Source organism: Schistocerca gregaria, chromosome 2 (assembly GCF_023897955.1).
Source record: "Schistocerca gregaria isolate iqSchGreg1 chromosome 2, iqSchGreg1.2, whole genome shotgun sequence".
In the NCBI taxonomy this organism is placed as follows: domain Eukaryota; kingdom Metazoa; phylum Arthropoda; class Insecta; order Orthoptera; family Acrididae; genus Schistocerca; species Schistocerca gregaria.
Window position 1 is genome coordinate 359,432,448 of NC_064921.1, and position 13,532 is coordinate 359,445,979.

Below are 13,532 nucleotides of genomic sequence, written 5' to 3' on the forward strand. Positions count from 1 at the left end.
ACCTACAAAAATTCTGTCTATCCAATGAGAAACGTTATACTTTTCGTGGTGGGGCAATGTTTTTAAAGTTTGTAACGTAACAGAGACGCGAAAAAGTCTCACGACAAAACTTGCAGCTGGTGTGGTCCTTTTAGCGTTATCCTAAGATCTATACTGTTCTTCTGGAGCGCTCTATCTTTTAACATGGGCTGGGGGCTGGTCCTAACGTAACAGAGACGCGAAAAAGTCTCATGCTAAAACTTGCGGGTGGTGTGGCCCTTTTTGTGTTATCGTAAGATCTGTACTGTTTTCCTGGAGGGCTCTAGCTTTTAACATGGGCTGGGGGGTGGTCCTTGACGTAACAGAGACGAGAAAATGTCTCACGCTGAAACTTACAGGCGTTGTCCTAGTGGTTAGCTGGCAACGTGGGTGTCCAGTCCGTCCCTTATCGTAGGGCCTTCTAGCTTAACACGGTTCTGCTCTCGGCTTCTGTTCTCGTTTCTCCCCTCGGAAATGCGTCTGTCTCACGGTGGGAAGGTATGACTTGCATTTAGGCATTCTTGTGTTAGTCTATGGTATTCCATTTGCTTACTCGTTACTCGTGCTACTTTGGTTAATTTAATGTCACGATATATTCGGAGCTATGTGACTTACAACCGGATTTTCTTATCATGTCAGGGTTTTCATGGAAGGTGTTGGATTTGCCTGACACCTTACAGCCTATCTGCCCTACCTACTCTCCACCTTGTCCTTGCACGATCCGAGCAGCACATCACTGTCCCCCACACCTACCCTGCTCTCTGCCTCCTCCCCGCCCCAGCCTCCTCCTTACCCACACTCAGTTACCTCTCCCATCATGCACTGCTGCTGCTGCTGCTGCTGCTCATCGTGTGGCTTCAGTTGCTAGAGGCTGTGGTCATTTGTGTGTGAGTTGCTGTTTTGTGTGTGTGTGTGTGTGTGTGTGTGTGTGTGTGTGTGTGTGTGTGTGTGTGTGTTTGTTGTGTGCATCTCTGTCTGTCATCTATTTTTGACAAAGGCCTTGTTTGCAAAAAGCTTATTTTTGTTAGTCTTTTTGTTGTGCCTGTCTGTGACTCAACACCTCTGATGTATGGTGCGTAGCAACTATCCTTTCATAATACTCAGGAAGAAAACCCTTTCGAGATAGGTAGCCGAACAGCGCCTTGGGATCTCCCAAACAACAATTCTATATGACTCTTCGTTTCTTTCCCTAGTAAACATCCTAGTTTGTCTCAGTATGTTGTTGGTGGTAAACTTTCGGCTTTTTTACACTCAGGGGAGGCGATGAACCAGTTCCTGAACCAGAATGCCAATGAGATCATCAAGGAAATGAAGCCGGCGGCGGCGCAGAGCATTAGCAGGCACTTCAAGGAGTACCTCAATGTGGCGCTGCTCCGCGTGCCTATCAGGATATGGCTGCGCGACCAGTAGCCAACCAGTGCAGTGCAGCAGCCCTCCGCTCGATGACGTCATTAGCAGTTGCGGTGCTCCGCGAGGAACAAGTGTCCAAAGTGCTTCCCTGCACGAACTGTGTGTCAGAGACTGTTGCCGAGTGCGAAACTCAAGTGCTGCCAGGCTGTGACTTCCTATACAGCGTCGTGGGCTCCAGGGAAGGCCCTCAAAGCTGTCGGACGTTGCTGGTGGAGTACTTATGTGATCTCGATCAAAAGTTGGACAGTTCAACTTCGTTCACTACTGCAACATCCTGTTTGGAAAAATCCAAATTACAAGAATATTCCACTATATCTCCTAGTAAAATGTGTCAACATTGTCTATCTCATACATTCTGTAGACGCTAAGAACATGGTAGTCAGCTCGTAATTATAGTTTCAAGGAAAGAGTTTTTATCTAGTAGTACCACCTTACAAAGTTAATGATTAGTCAATCTTGGAAGTACATATCAGATTAAGCCTTATTTTCTGTTTGTAATAATTGATAAAATATTTGCTTTCAACCAAAAATGAAGTAATGAAAAAAGCTGCTAGATCGACTTTTGGATAGAAATATACAGAATTTGTAAGTAAATGCTATTTGTGTAATTATTTTAATGTCAAGAAAGCCGTTCGAGTTCGCATTCATATGTGTATATTCAGGATTTCTCATTGTAAGTGCCTTACGACTCAACACTAGGAGAAATCAAGTTAGATCCATTAGTTCCAAGCGATCTGTTACTTGACTCTTATTTCACTTCCAGACCACCTCGTAATGTCTAACTTTAAATACAATTTATTTTTGTAATTGTTTGAGAAAGCTCGTTTTAGCTGCCAGGATTGTTGCCTGTAGTGAAACAAATTTTGTTAATGAAATACGTACAAAGTATAATAAAGATATTATCGTATATTCTTTCTTCATTGTGTGTGTTATTAACTGAAGGACTTCTGCTACAAATAGTTCCTTAATTTAATGTTTTAACCCAACAATAAGATGAGCAGTTAGTGACAATCACAACCTCACTCAAAAAGAAAATTGAATATGACTGAAAGAAAATAATTTGTATGTCTTCATTTAATCCAAATGTCCAGGTTATATAAGCATGTTTTCACACGACTGTAATCTAAGTGCTACGAAGGCAAATGCATAAAAATAATCCTAAGACGTTTACTTTCACACCATTAAAATTCTTGTATACTTTGTTGTTCCCCAGCATTCATATAGTCATATATCAACAGTTAAGTTTACCTAAGAAACAGTCATGAGTATTATTATTTGCATTATAATACACTTCTAAATAAGAGGTTAATGAATCCAAGGATGTAGACAGGTTAGGTACTATTACACCACAAACCACCTACTGATTGCTTTTTTAATACTATACAAATTGACATTAAACTTTTTAGGGAGTCTTGGCGCCATAGCTCCGTCCAGTAAATGTCGCAGCCGCAGAATGGCAACTATGACTCAGGCCTGTATAATGTGGTGTCGGAATTATCACTAAATACAGAAAATAGCGCCAATCAGTAACGGCAAATATATTTTTCTTGTGTATACCATGATGCATTATCTTCTTTCACTCATAAAATGATTTTTGTTAAGGTGAAGTATTAGTCAAAATCTTATAAAAACTTCACATGTTGAAACTTCGGTTCTATGCAAACCAATAAAACATAACCTCAAGTAGGCCTAAGAGTAAAAATAATAAAAACCTATGTTAGCCACTCATTAACGCCAGTTATACTTTTCAAGTGCAGAACGTGATGCATTAGACTTGTCACCACTAGAATGGTGCTTGTGAGGAAAAGTATTACTGAAAAACTTCTGTAAAACCTTAGGTTTTTGTGCTACCAGTTGAGCATTAGGTCCAGTAAGCCTAAGGTCGAAAGAAGTGAAAAGCTATATTAGGCAGTTAACAAACTTAGATACGTTTTTTCTAGCGTACAGCATGATGTGTTGTCTAAAATGTGGTTAAGTGAGGTGAAGCATTAGTACTTCTAAAAACTCCAGACATGAAACTTCAACCATTGTGTCGCCAATAACATAAAATCAAGTTGGCCTAAGATCGAAAGACGAATATATTTACATACTTTGATACATATTACAGAAGTGTCAATAAAATGAGCCACAAGTGTTTTGTACTTTTATATAACTAATATTTATGTATTTTGGTAAATAATGCAGATTATTTTTGGTTTCTTTGAAATGCAATTTTTAATTTCGTACCTTAACCTGTAAGCTAAACCAATAGTTCTAATAAGTGAGCCACATGTATCTTGTACCTTTATCGTAATATTGACAAATAACACTGTGATATTTAATTTAAGGATTCATTGTGGCCGGTCGGAGTGGCCGAACGGTTCTCTGCGCTTCAGTCTGGAACCTCGTGACCGCTATGGTCGCAGTTTCGAATCCTACCTCGGGCATGGATGTGTGTGATGTCCTTACGTTAGTTAGGTTTAAGTAGTTCTAAGTTCTAGGGGACTGATGACCTCCGATGTTAAGTCCCATAGTGCTCAGAGCCATTTGAACCATTTTTTTTTTTCGATAGATTGTGCACCAAGTGGGATACAATGATCGAACTATGGTCGTGTTTTGCAGCCAAATGTGGGACACAGAACAAGATAGCCGATTATAGGGCTCATATTGATTGGCTGTTTCATTTTAAGGACCAGTTAAATACTGGTATGCGAATGGGAGAGCAAAATTTGCATGTGTTGTCTTAGAAGCACTCTGATTAGCCTATTTTTAGGAACGCGACATGGCGTAGAAGAGAGAAACCACACCAGGTTCGCTTTCCTTTGGTTGGTCAAAATGATGCTTCCTACCCACACTGAATTTCTGCACTATATTGCTGCACAGTGTAGACGGCTGTGTAGAAGGTTCCTCCCCACACTGTGTTTGAAAGTTATTTGTACCTGTGAGTTTGACTCGATCTGAATAACCAAATAAGCATGGTACATCTGTCTACAAATATCGTCAGTGCTCATCGCGCTACACTATTCATATAACCTCGAACATACATGCGAAAAATATAGTGCCCATGGGCCATATAATCCGATCAGACAAAGCCTTTATTCAGATACTGTAACATATTTTACTTGTGAAATATTATTGCAGAAAATCTGCCCTTTTTTTTAAAGGCACCTTGAAACTAAGATTATAATATAGATCATATCGAGGAGGTAAACATCTCGGGAATAGTCTTTCACCCAAGTTATATCCATCTAAGTCCCTGGAAGTAGTAGCAGTGGTCATCAAACACAACATAATAAGTCATAAAAATTATCGGCCCGAAACTATCGAATTCATGGATCTGTTAGATCCGGTATTAAGCCACAATTTGTTTTCGTACAGATACAATCCAGTGGTCAAGTACATTAGCTGCAGTACCTTACACACTTACGCGAATCGTACGCTTGGGTCATGTTGTGAGTAGGAGGTTGAGTGTAAAGTGAGAGTGAGTGGTCCAGTCCACCCCTGGAGGCGTCAGTGACAAAGCGGTATCTGTAATAACATTTGCAAAGTGTTCAGAGTAATAAGTCTCTTCAGAGCTGCAGTTTGAGTCCGGGCGTTAAGAGCACGTGTTACGATGAAGTCCTCACTCCTCGTCAGCTGGTCATGACGTCACTACCTCTGTGGCGCAGTGGTTAGCACACTGGACTCGCATTCGGGAGGACGACGGTTCAATCCCGTCTCCAGCCATTCTGATTTAGGTTTTCCGTGATTTCCCTAAATCGTTTCAGGCAAATGCCGGGATGGTTCCTTTGAAAGGGCACGGCCGATTTCTTTCACAATCCTTCCCTCACCCAAGCTTGCGCTCCGTCTCTAATGACCTCGTTGTCGACGGGACGTTAAACACTAATCACCACTACCTCTGATCAGAGCCATGACCGCGCGCAATGCTGGTGACGTCGGCGAAGCGAGGAAGGTGCTGCCCACCCAGACACTCTACAATGACACAGTGCGGCTACAACAGAAGCGCTCTAGAAGGTAGCCCATCATGCACTCAGGTGGAGACTGCGGCCTGCGGTCCAGGAACTCATTTGTTGTGAAGACTAGGTCCTGGCCAGCCACGGTTGGTCGACCAGGACGGCAGAAGATGTCCAACCATCTACCAGAAGGCTGTGGAGATGTCATGCCTTGTTGGTGTGAAGACACGAGCCTGCGGAACATCCGCAATCACTCATATTGTAGGAGGGCTGGCAGCACACGAGTCATCTCATCCGCGATGATCCAGTATACAGCAACTATGGCGTGTATCAGGTTGGCCACATCCTGGTACTGAAGTCAGCAAGCAAGCATCAGGCTGGCCATTATCGATCAACTTCTCATGTTTTCACTGAAAATCAATAGACTGTCATTTTGTCTGGTTCTAGCGACACTGGCAGAATGGCAGCACGACAGAATATGTTCTTGAGCTACGGAAGCCTCACTATTTAAAGGGCCTATTCTATTCCAGAATGACGACTGACACGTGCACATCTATGCCCACCAAACATTTATGTTCCTTGCCTTTTACACAGCGTGCCAAGCATCATTCAGTCTGTGCATCTACTTGTGCAATGTTACGTCCTATTGGGAATGTCTTACAACAGTTGAAGCACTCCCCTTTGCGTTCAACGGCTACTTCTGCTGACGTTGCTTTCCCTTCGTATGATTCCCACAGCCCTGTGCTTGTCTACACTTATAGAACTCAGGTTGCTGACACTGCTTTCATACGAGACTTTTACATCTGCATCTGTAACACTTTACTTCCGCAGAAAAATCGCAATGATCCGTACGTGTTCTAGTATCAGTACCGATCTCTCCTAATTGTGTTGCGACCCTGAGAGCCACCACTAAATCCTCAGGATTTTTCATATATACGATAAGTGAGATACCTCGTAGAAAAATGTCCAAAGCCCTATTCTCGCCTTCCCAAGCAAGATCGCATTTTGCATCATGTGGTATGTCTGTGCATTGACCCTCCGAATTCTATCCAAAAAGGTTTCTACCGATTTCTTACGTTTCTATGTCAAGGTACTTAATCTTCCCCGGAAAAGCCTTGTGCTGCTTGCTTCTGATATCGTCGCCATAACTCATGTTGCTGGAATGTTTCCGCTTTACTGGGAACTTCTCGGTACAACACATACGTCTTTTCTTCCCCGACCAGTCGTAAATTAGCCACACAGAGACAAATCTCGTCTGTCGGACCACTCACTGCGGCGGTAGCCTTAACATTGTCAATGAACGCTGTTACGTCCTCCGTTGCCTTGTCAGAAAAAAGGTTTTGTTAACGTGACCGCTGTAAGATCGAAAGAAGAAGGGGAAGGTACAGATACAACTGTCTTGGTTTGTACAAGCCCTGATTGTAATTACTTAACCACATCTTGTAAAACTTCTACCTTCATATGTAGCTCCTCCTTTTCCCGCTGTGTCTGGGAATTCAAATATGACGCTACTCGTACCTGCTGCATCAAGGCAACAACAGTCTCACTTGTAATATCAGAAACGGTATCTGGCATTTTGCGTAATTTACTATTTCCGTTTTCAAAAACAAGAAATAAAAACGGAAATACTGTACTTCCAATACGTACACATCAGTTATACACTAATCATTCCGGCGTATCATCTACCAACGAAACTCATAACGATACTATGCCACATTCCCAAATCGCCAACAAGTATTATACAAAATGCATAACACTGTACTGTCTGTGATAATGATATTTATTCTGTTACCGGTTTCGATCTTAAACCATCTTCGACGGCAGCCGTACAACATAGAAAGTGGACAACGTGACAGAGAAAAACGAAATAAGATAAAAACTGAAAAGGCGTTTGTCCCATTGTCCACTTTGTATGTTGTACGGCTGCCGCTGAAGATGGTTTTAGACCGAAACCAGTAGCAAAATATTATACACGTATGTATAGAGAGGCAAAGAAGAAGGATTAAAATTGGGCAAAATATGGCGGTCAACGTTGCATCAATCACGTGACAATCTATTGCCTGCAATCGAGAGAACAGACGATAGCCAGAGATAACTACACATGGACGCCACGTGACGTGGGGTGGCGCCCTCTACGATCTCCATATAAGCGGCGACCCCAGCTCCCAGCAGCCAGTCGTCGATTCACCTCGGAAGATGTTCTCCGTAGTTGAGAACGAAACGTCAGGGAAAAGAAGTTCTACAGATCGACCACGGCAATTTAGCCCGGAAGTGTTTACTGATGAAGACGCCGGCCGTGAAAGCCTACATGGGATGAGTAGTAAAATAAATATCATTATCACAGACATCGCACTGTAATGCATTTTGTAATATTCGCACATGCTGTTGACTGGCGCATAAACAAGATGTTTAACAAGTCTTGGTACAAGGTGACTGCTGTCAAACAAGTATCTCTAGCACTCGAGCTAAACTGTGACAAATCCACAGGCTCTTTTGATTTAACAAATAACATGGTAAGGGTGCTAATGACGTCTCTGCAATTTGATATGGCCAAAAACAGACACACATATACTCTTAAAAGGCCATCAACAAATAAAAATTTCGTTCATCACACCACATTTTGCTGATACTGCTAGACGATGAGCAACATGTAGACTTAGCTTCAATGCCACATATGTCTTGAGGTAATAGGCAATTCTGATACAGTGTTGCGGCGTCAAAACCACTTCCTGGCGTCAGTGTTGCGACCCTTGTGCTGAGGTCGCGGAGTGAACAAGAAGTCGAGTGTGAAGTGTGGATGAGCGGTTCACTTAACGCCCGGAGGGCTCAGTGACGCAGCAGTATCTGTAACAACATCTATTTATTACGCAGTGCTATAGTTATGTCTTCAGAGTTGCACTCGGCGGCCGGGAGAAAGCGCATGCGTCACGAAGAAGGGCTGACGCGTTGTCAGCGAGTCATGACGTCGCTACCTCCTGTCAGAGTCATGGCCGCGGGCTGTGCAGGTGATGGCGAGGTGAGGAATGTGCTGCCCGCCAGACACTATGCAATGGCACAGTGTCGCTACCACCTAGGCGCTCTGGAAGACAATCCACCACACCCTTAATTGGAGGCCATCGACTGTGGTCCAGAAACTCAGTTTTCGAGAACACTAGGCCCTAGCCATCCACCGTGGATCGACCAAGATTGCAGCAGAAGCTCAAGAGTAGGTCAGGATGCTATGCAGATGCGCCATGCCCTGTTAGCCTGAAGGTAACAGCTTGCAGATCATCGGCAATGACCCGTAGTGTAGGAGGACAGGCCGCACACTAATCCACGATGACATAGTAGACAGCAATGGCAGACCATATCTAACGTATGCATCAGGTTGGTTGCATCTTGCTGTTGGAGTCAACATGCAAGCAGTAGGCTGGCCATCATTGATCAGCTTCTCGTGGTTTCACTGCAACTCAATAAACTGTTATTCTCTCTGGTTCTAGCGACACAGACAGGATAGCAGCACGACAGAAGATGTTCTTGACCCAAGAAACCCTCGCTGTTTAAAAGGTCGAGTCCGCATCTATGACAAGGTACTCTGTTCATTTGGACCCCATCAGTGCTCCTTGCCTCTCTGTGGTAATTTAGCAATTATTCTGGGTCGTTCAGCTCGTTTCTTTCTGTCTACATTTGATTTTGTGGTGGTGCTTGGGCAGTGGAGTTGCGTAGCGTTTCCTCACAGTGCCTTGTTAAGTAGCACAGTAGTAGTATATTGCGTTTCTGCCTACCACGCTCTGAGGTCTGTTGCATTAGTGGTACGCCTTGTTGACATGCTGACTGGCACATTAGTCCTGCGCTAACCTACTCTGTTCTGAGCTCACCTGGTAGAACCTTCAAAAAATTTCAGCATGTTAAATAAATTATTCTGGTTCGTAACAATAAATACAAGACAACAATAGTAATCTGAAACAGTAACTTCTCCTCCGTATAGCAGGTTTGCTACTCATAGTAATAGCCACGAGATAAGCTGTAAGTAATGTACTAGTATCCTATGTTGAAGAGATCACGTAGTCAGATTCCCTGACTAACGTGAAGAAAATATAGGTACAATGTTCTTAGACCAGACGGTTTACACGTAGAAAAATTTATAAACTCAAGACATCGTGAAAAACTTGAAGCAACATCCACAAGGAAACCACTGTGTTACTCAAAAACCACAAAATATAATCAACAGAACGAGACGGTAGAAATCATTTTATTAAAAATATACGACATATAAATACATGAAAGATCAAACTTAGACAAAACACATAATACAATAAAACCAATACTATGACACAAACAGTAAACAACCAACCGAAAGCCTTTTTACCAGTAACTGCCACGCCAAATGTAACGAAAGTTCTGTAAAAGTCGTAAACGTTTTCACATAATATAATGCTAAAATATAAATCTCGACGTGTCACAGAAAGTGAAGCATAGTACACATGAGGACACAGGATACTTAACACAATCTGTAATGTACCACATCATACGTTCGCATTGTTATATGCATTACATATATAAAACTAAAAAGAAACTCTCGTAAGTATATGACGATTACAAAAAAATCCTGTGATAGCAATGAGCATTCATCTGTTGTAAGTCAAGCACAGGAAACAGTACGTAATTTCAGTAGAATAAAAGACAAAACTTAAAACACTGAACAAAATATTAAAAGGAAGAAAAAGGAATTTTTATGGAGAATTAATAATTCATCGGTATTTCCACAGAAATAACTTTAAATTTATAAATAAAAGCCGGTGGGAGTTAACTACACCATTTTTTCTAAAATTTCTCAAGTAACGAAGATAATAAAACACGTCTTGAATGTCGACAGTTTTAATTATGTGCTTTATAGAGCACGTGCTTTATTTCTATGACTTTTCTCCAGGAATCTTGTATTTTTTATCATATAGCGAAAACGATGCGTTTTGGATGCAGTGTGTAATACTTGTTGACTGCATCCGTAAAAAAACTGGTAAATTACACACGCTAGTTTCTAACCTCCTGAAAGCACACACTTGGCTATTCCCTCTTCTGATTGCAGTAATCAGAAGCTTCGAGATAAAGAAGTCCTCAAATAGAGTTTTGTAACACACTTGACAACACAAATAATTACCATTGTCATTGCCTTAAAATAAATCATTATAAAACTGAGTGCTAACTGGATTACTAAGAAACTTTGCTACGTTCATATACCTTTTCTTGCGCTTCCAGGAGCCTCTTATTTCTAAATGTACGAATATAACAATTTCCATTATCAAATGCAGTAAAACATTGTAGACTTAACACTAGGTTGAAATAAAAAATGTTTACGGAATATGTGGTGTATGCATCGAAGCGTACTAAATAGGAGACGGTTTTCGGATGGAAAATGTTAGTAGAGGGCTAGATAACGTGCATTCGGCTGCAGATATGTGATTGGTCTTTTGTCTGTCTATTAGAATGCCCCTCAGGTAAGTACAAATAGGTTTGTATATATTCCTCCCGCCTCCGTCATCATACACATTTAGCGAGTGATGCTGTCTAGTAATAAGCGAAATTGTTTGTAATTCTCCGATCCAAAATCACGTACAGAAGTCAGGAGGAGTAATCAAACTGTGGTCAAGATAGACGGCGCAGTGCTGAAGACTCTGGTTTCATATCTGGTACGATCGGGATCCAGTTCCCCAGTTGCCCCTCAAAGTTTGGATCCCGTGGTTTCCCTAAATCAGTAAAGGCAAAATCTGAAATGGCTTCCTTTAAACTTCATGCCCACTTTCCTTCCCCATCCTGCCATAACAACAGCCAATGCCTCGTCCCTAACTACCTTGTCGTCGGTTGGACATTCAAGCCCATTCTTTCTTCGTTTGAACTAGTTTCGCTTTTACCAGTTGGCAAAAACAAAAGTTTCCGTGGCACAAGGAAGCAATCTCATATTTGACTGTCGTAAGAGCTTAGATATCAATGAGAAAATTTAAGGTTTCATCAGGTGAGCGTGCCATTTATTACATCTTTTCCTCCAAAACTTCCCGTAGTGGAAGATTCGGTAGTGCGCCTCGGAACCTGATCAACAGATATTCAGCTATAGTTTCTACAAAATGTTACTCATTTCCCATCTCTCAGATCAAAACTTACGTGTGCAGAAAAGATACGATTTCAGAGTTTTATAGATAGTAGCGCTATGTCTGTAAGTTAATGTAACAATAAAACTAGTTAACTTACAGGAAGCTTGATGTAGGAGAATAAGGTTAGCAATTAACAGAGAACGAGAGAGCACTAGTATTTCTTTCGAGAATCCGAGCTCGTAAGCTGTTTTCAGTATTTTATGTATTTGCTTAGCAAACCGTAAAGCGCTAAAGAATGGGTAGATTACCATCATTTTCTAGCACGTAACGATGTATCATTTCTGTAGAAACTGTATTTTGAGAGAAATTATCCACAATAATGATAGGCTAGATGATGGCCTGGTGTACTTTATAGGCAGTTGAATCAGTCCTGTCCCTCAAAACATGTTAGGGTCTAGGATTTTCACAGATTAAAGCCACGTATCAGGTCAATCTAAATAACCACCTTCGATTTACAGTCAGACAGAAAATTCCATTATAGTGCAAACTCCACTAAAAAGGGAATACTGCTTACAGTTCTAAAACATGACGTATTACTTATTGCAAATATCGCAAAAAATATTGTTATTGATTTTATTCAGTTTGAGCAGGGAATGCTTATTCTCTAAGGGTTTCTGAAAGGCATGTTAATAGCCTGTCGTTTTTAATTTAAACCACAATTCTGAGTTTTCAGTAATAATTTCACTCTTTAATTTGTATTTGAAATTATTTATCTTAGGAAATATAGTGCACAGAAATATGAACACTCGAAGATAAATGTAAAACAAAAAGTACGTTTTTTAACTCATTAAAACTCATTGAGCGTACCTATCACAGATTTTTTGTCGGTCTTTTTGTGATGTTATATAACATGATTTTTTTCTGTTTACTGTATTTACATTCTGTTTGGAAGTATATAGATTTCGTTTGTGAAAATTGGCACTTGTAATGCGGGATTACCGATTATGACAACAAATAGTGCAAAATTAAGTTCCTTCTCATTTACATTACGTTTATTATAGCTAGAACTCCTTTATCAATAGAAACACCCGAGGGCTCGCCAGTAAAACTGTTGTCTTGAAATAATTATTCTTAACTGGTCATTGGTTCTTTTTGTGATACTGAGACAAATTTAGAAAATAAACTATTGTTCCACTCTACGCGTTCAACGCATAGAACCAAAATTATTTTCAAACTAAATGACTTCTTGAAGTATTTAAAAACTGTGATATATTTTTAGGCCAGTATTGTTCTGGCCACGCTCTACTTACATGTACCGAGAGAGGTGGCACATTGGTTAGCAAACTGGGCTCGCTTTCGGGAGTAATGACGATTCTAAACCTCTGTCCGGCCAACCTGATTTAGGTTTTCGGTGATTTCCCTAAATCGCTTCCGACAAATCCCGGAATGGTTCCATTGAAAGGGGACGGCCGACTTCCTTCCCCATTCTTACCCAATCCCATGGGACCGATGACCTCGCTGTTTGCTCCCCTCCCCAAACCAACGGACCAGCTTACATGTACAGTCTTAAAGAACCAGCTGCAATTTGTTGAACCCTTGATCACGTCTCCAACAACAAAAGAACTACTTCTCCTATATCCCAATCTTTGAAGCGCAACGAGATATGTATTGGTCTCTTCACTGTAATTTGCACTGAATTAAGCTTGACATCACTGGAATTCCTCTCATTTGATGAAATGGTCTATGAATAGCTAATGCACGCTGTATCAGTTTTATACTCAGAGAGTAGACCACAGAGTTATGTTTACCAGTATCAATGGCTGTCGATCGTTGTAAAGCGATCAGCGTACTGTACAATCTGCAGTCAATGAACTCCAGTTCAGGGAAAGCCGTGAACTCTTCGCAATAAACATGTCTTAATGAGTGACCGCGAGTATGTACAAAAGAAAAACGCACGCTATCAATGTTTACTGTATAAATCTCGTTTACTAGCGGTTATTAGCGCGTAACAATTTATTAGCCAATCGTGACACAATATCTGGTTCTCCTGCGGTTTTGCCAGTAAGTTATGGAGCGTCATTTGAAACTGTCAAAGATTGTGCGATTG

At 41.2% G+C, this 13,532-nt stretch overlaps 1 protein-coding gene across 1 annotated transcript in view; it reads left to right on the forward strand.

The window, feature by feature from the left end:
* LOC126337067 (circadian clock-controlled protein daywake-like) overlaps positions 1-2,348 on the forward strand; it is a 111,312-nt gene extending 108,964 nt beyond the window's left edge. The window contains exon 6 of the mRNA XM_050001397.1: positions 1,274-2,348. Within this exon, the coding sequence (XP_049857354.1) occupies positions 1,274-1,428 (155 nt within the window). The 3' untranslated portion in view covers positions 1,429-2,348. The remainder of the gene's footprint in view (positions 1-1,273) is intronic.
* The last annotated feature ends 11,184 nt before the right edge of the window (positions 2,349-13,532 follow it).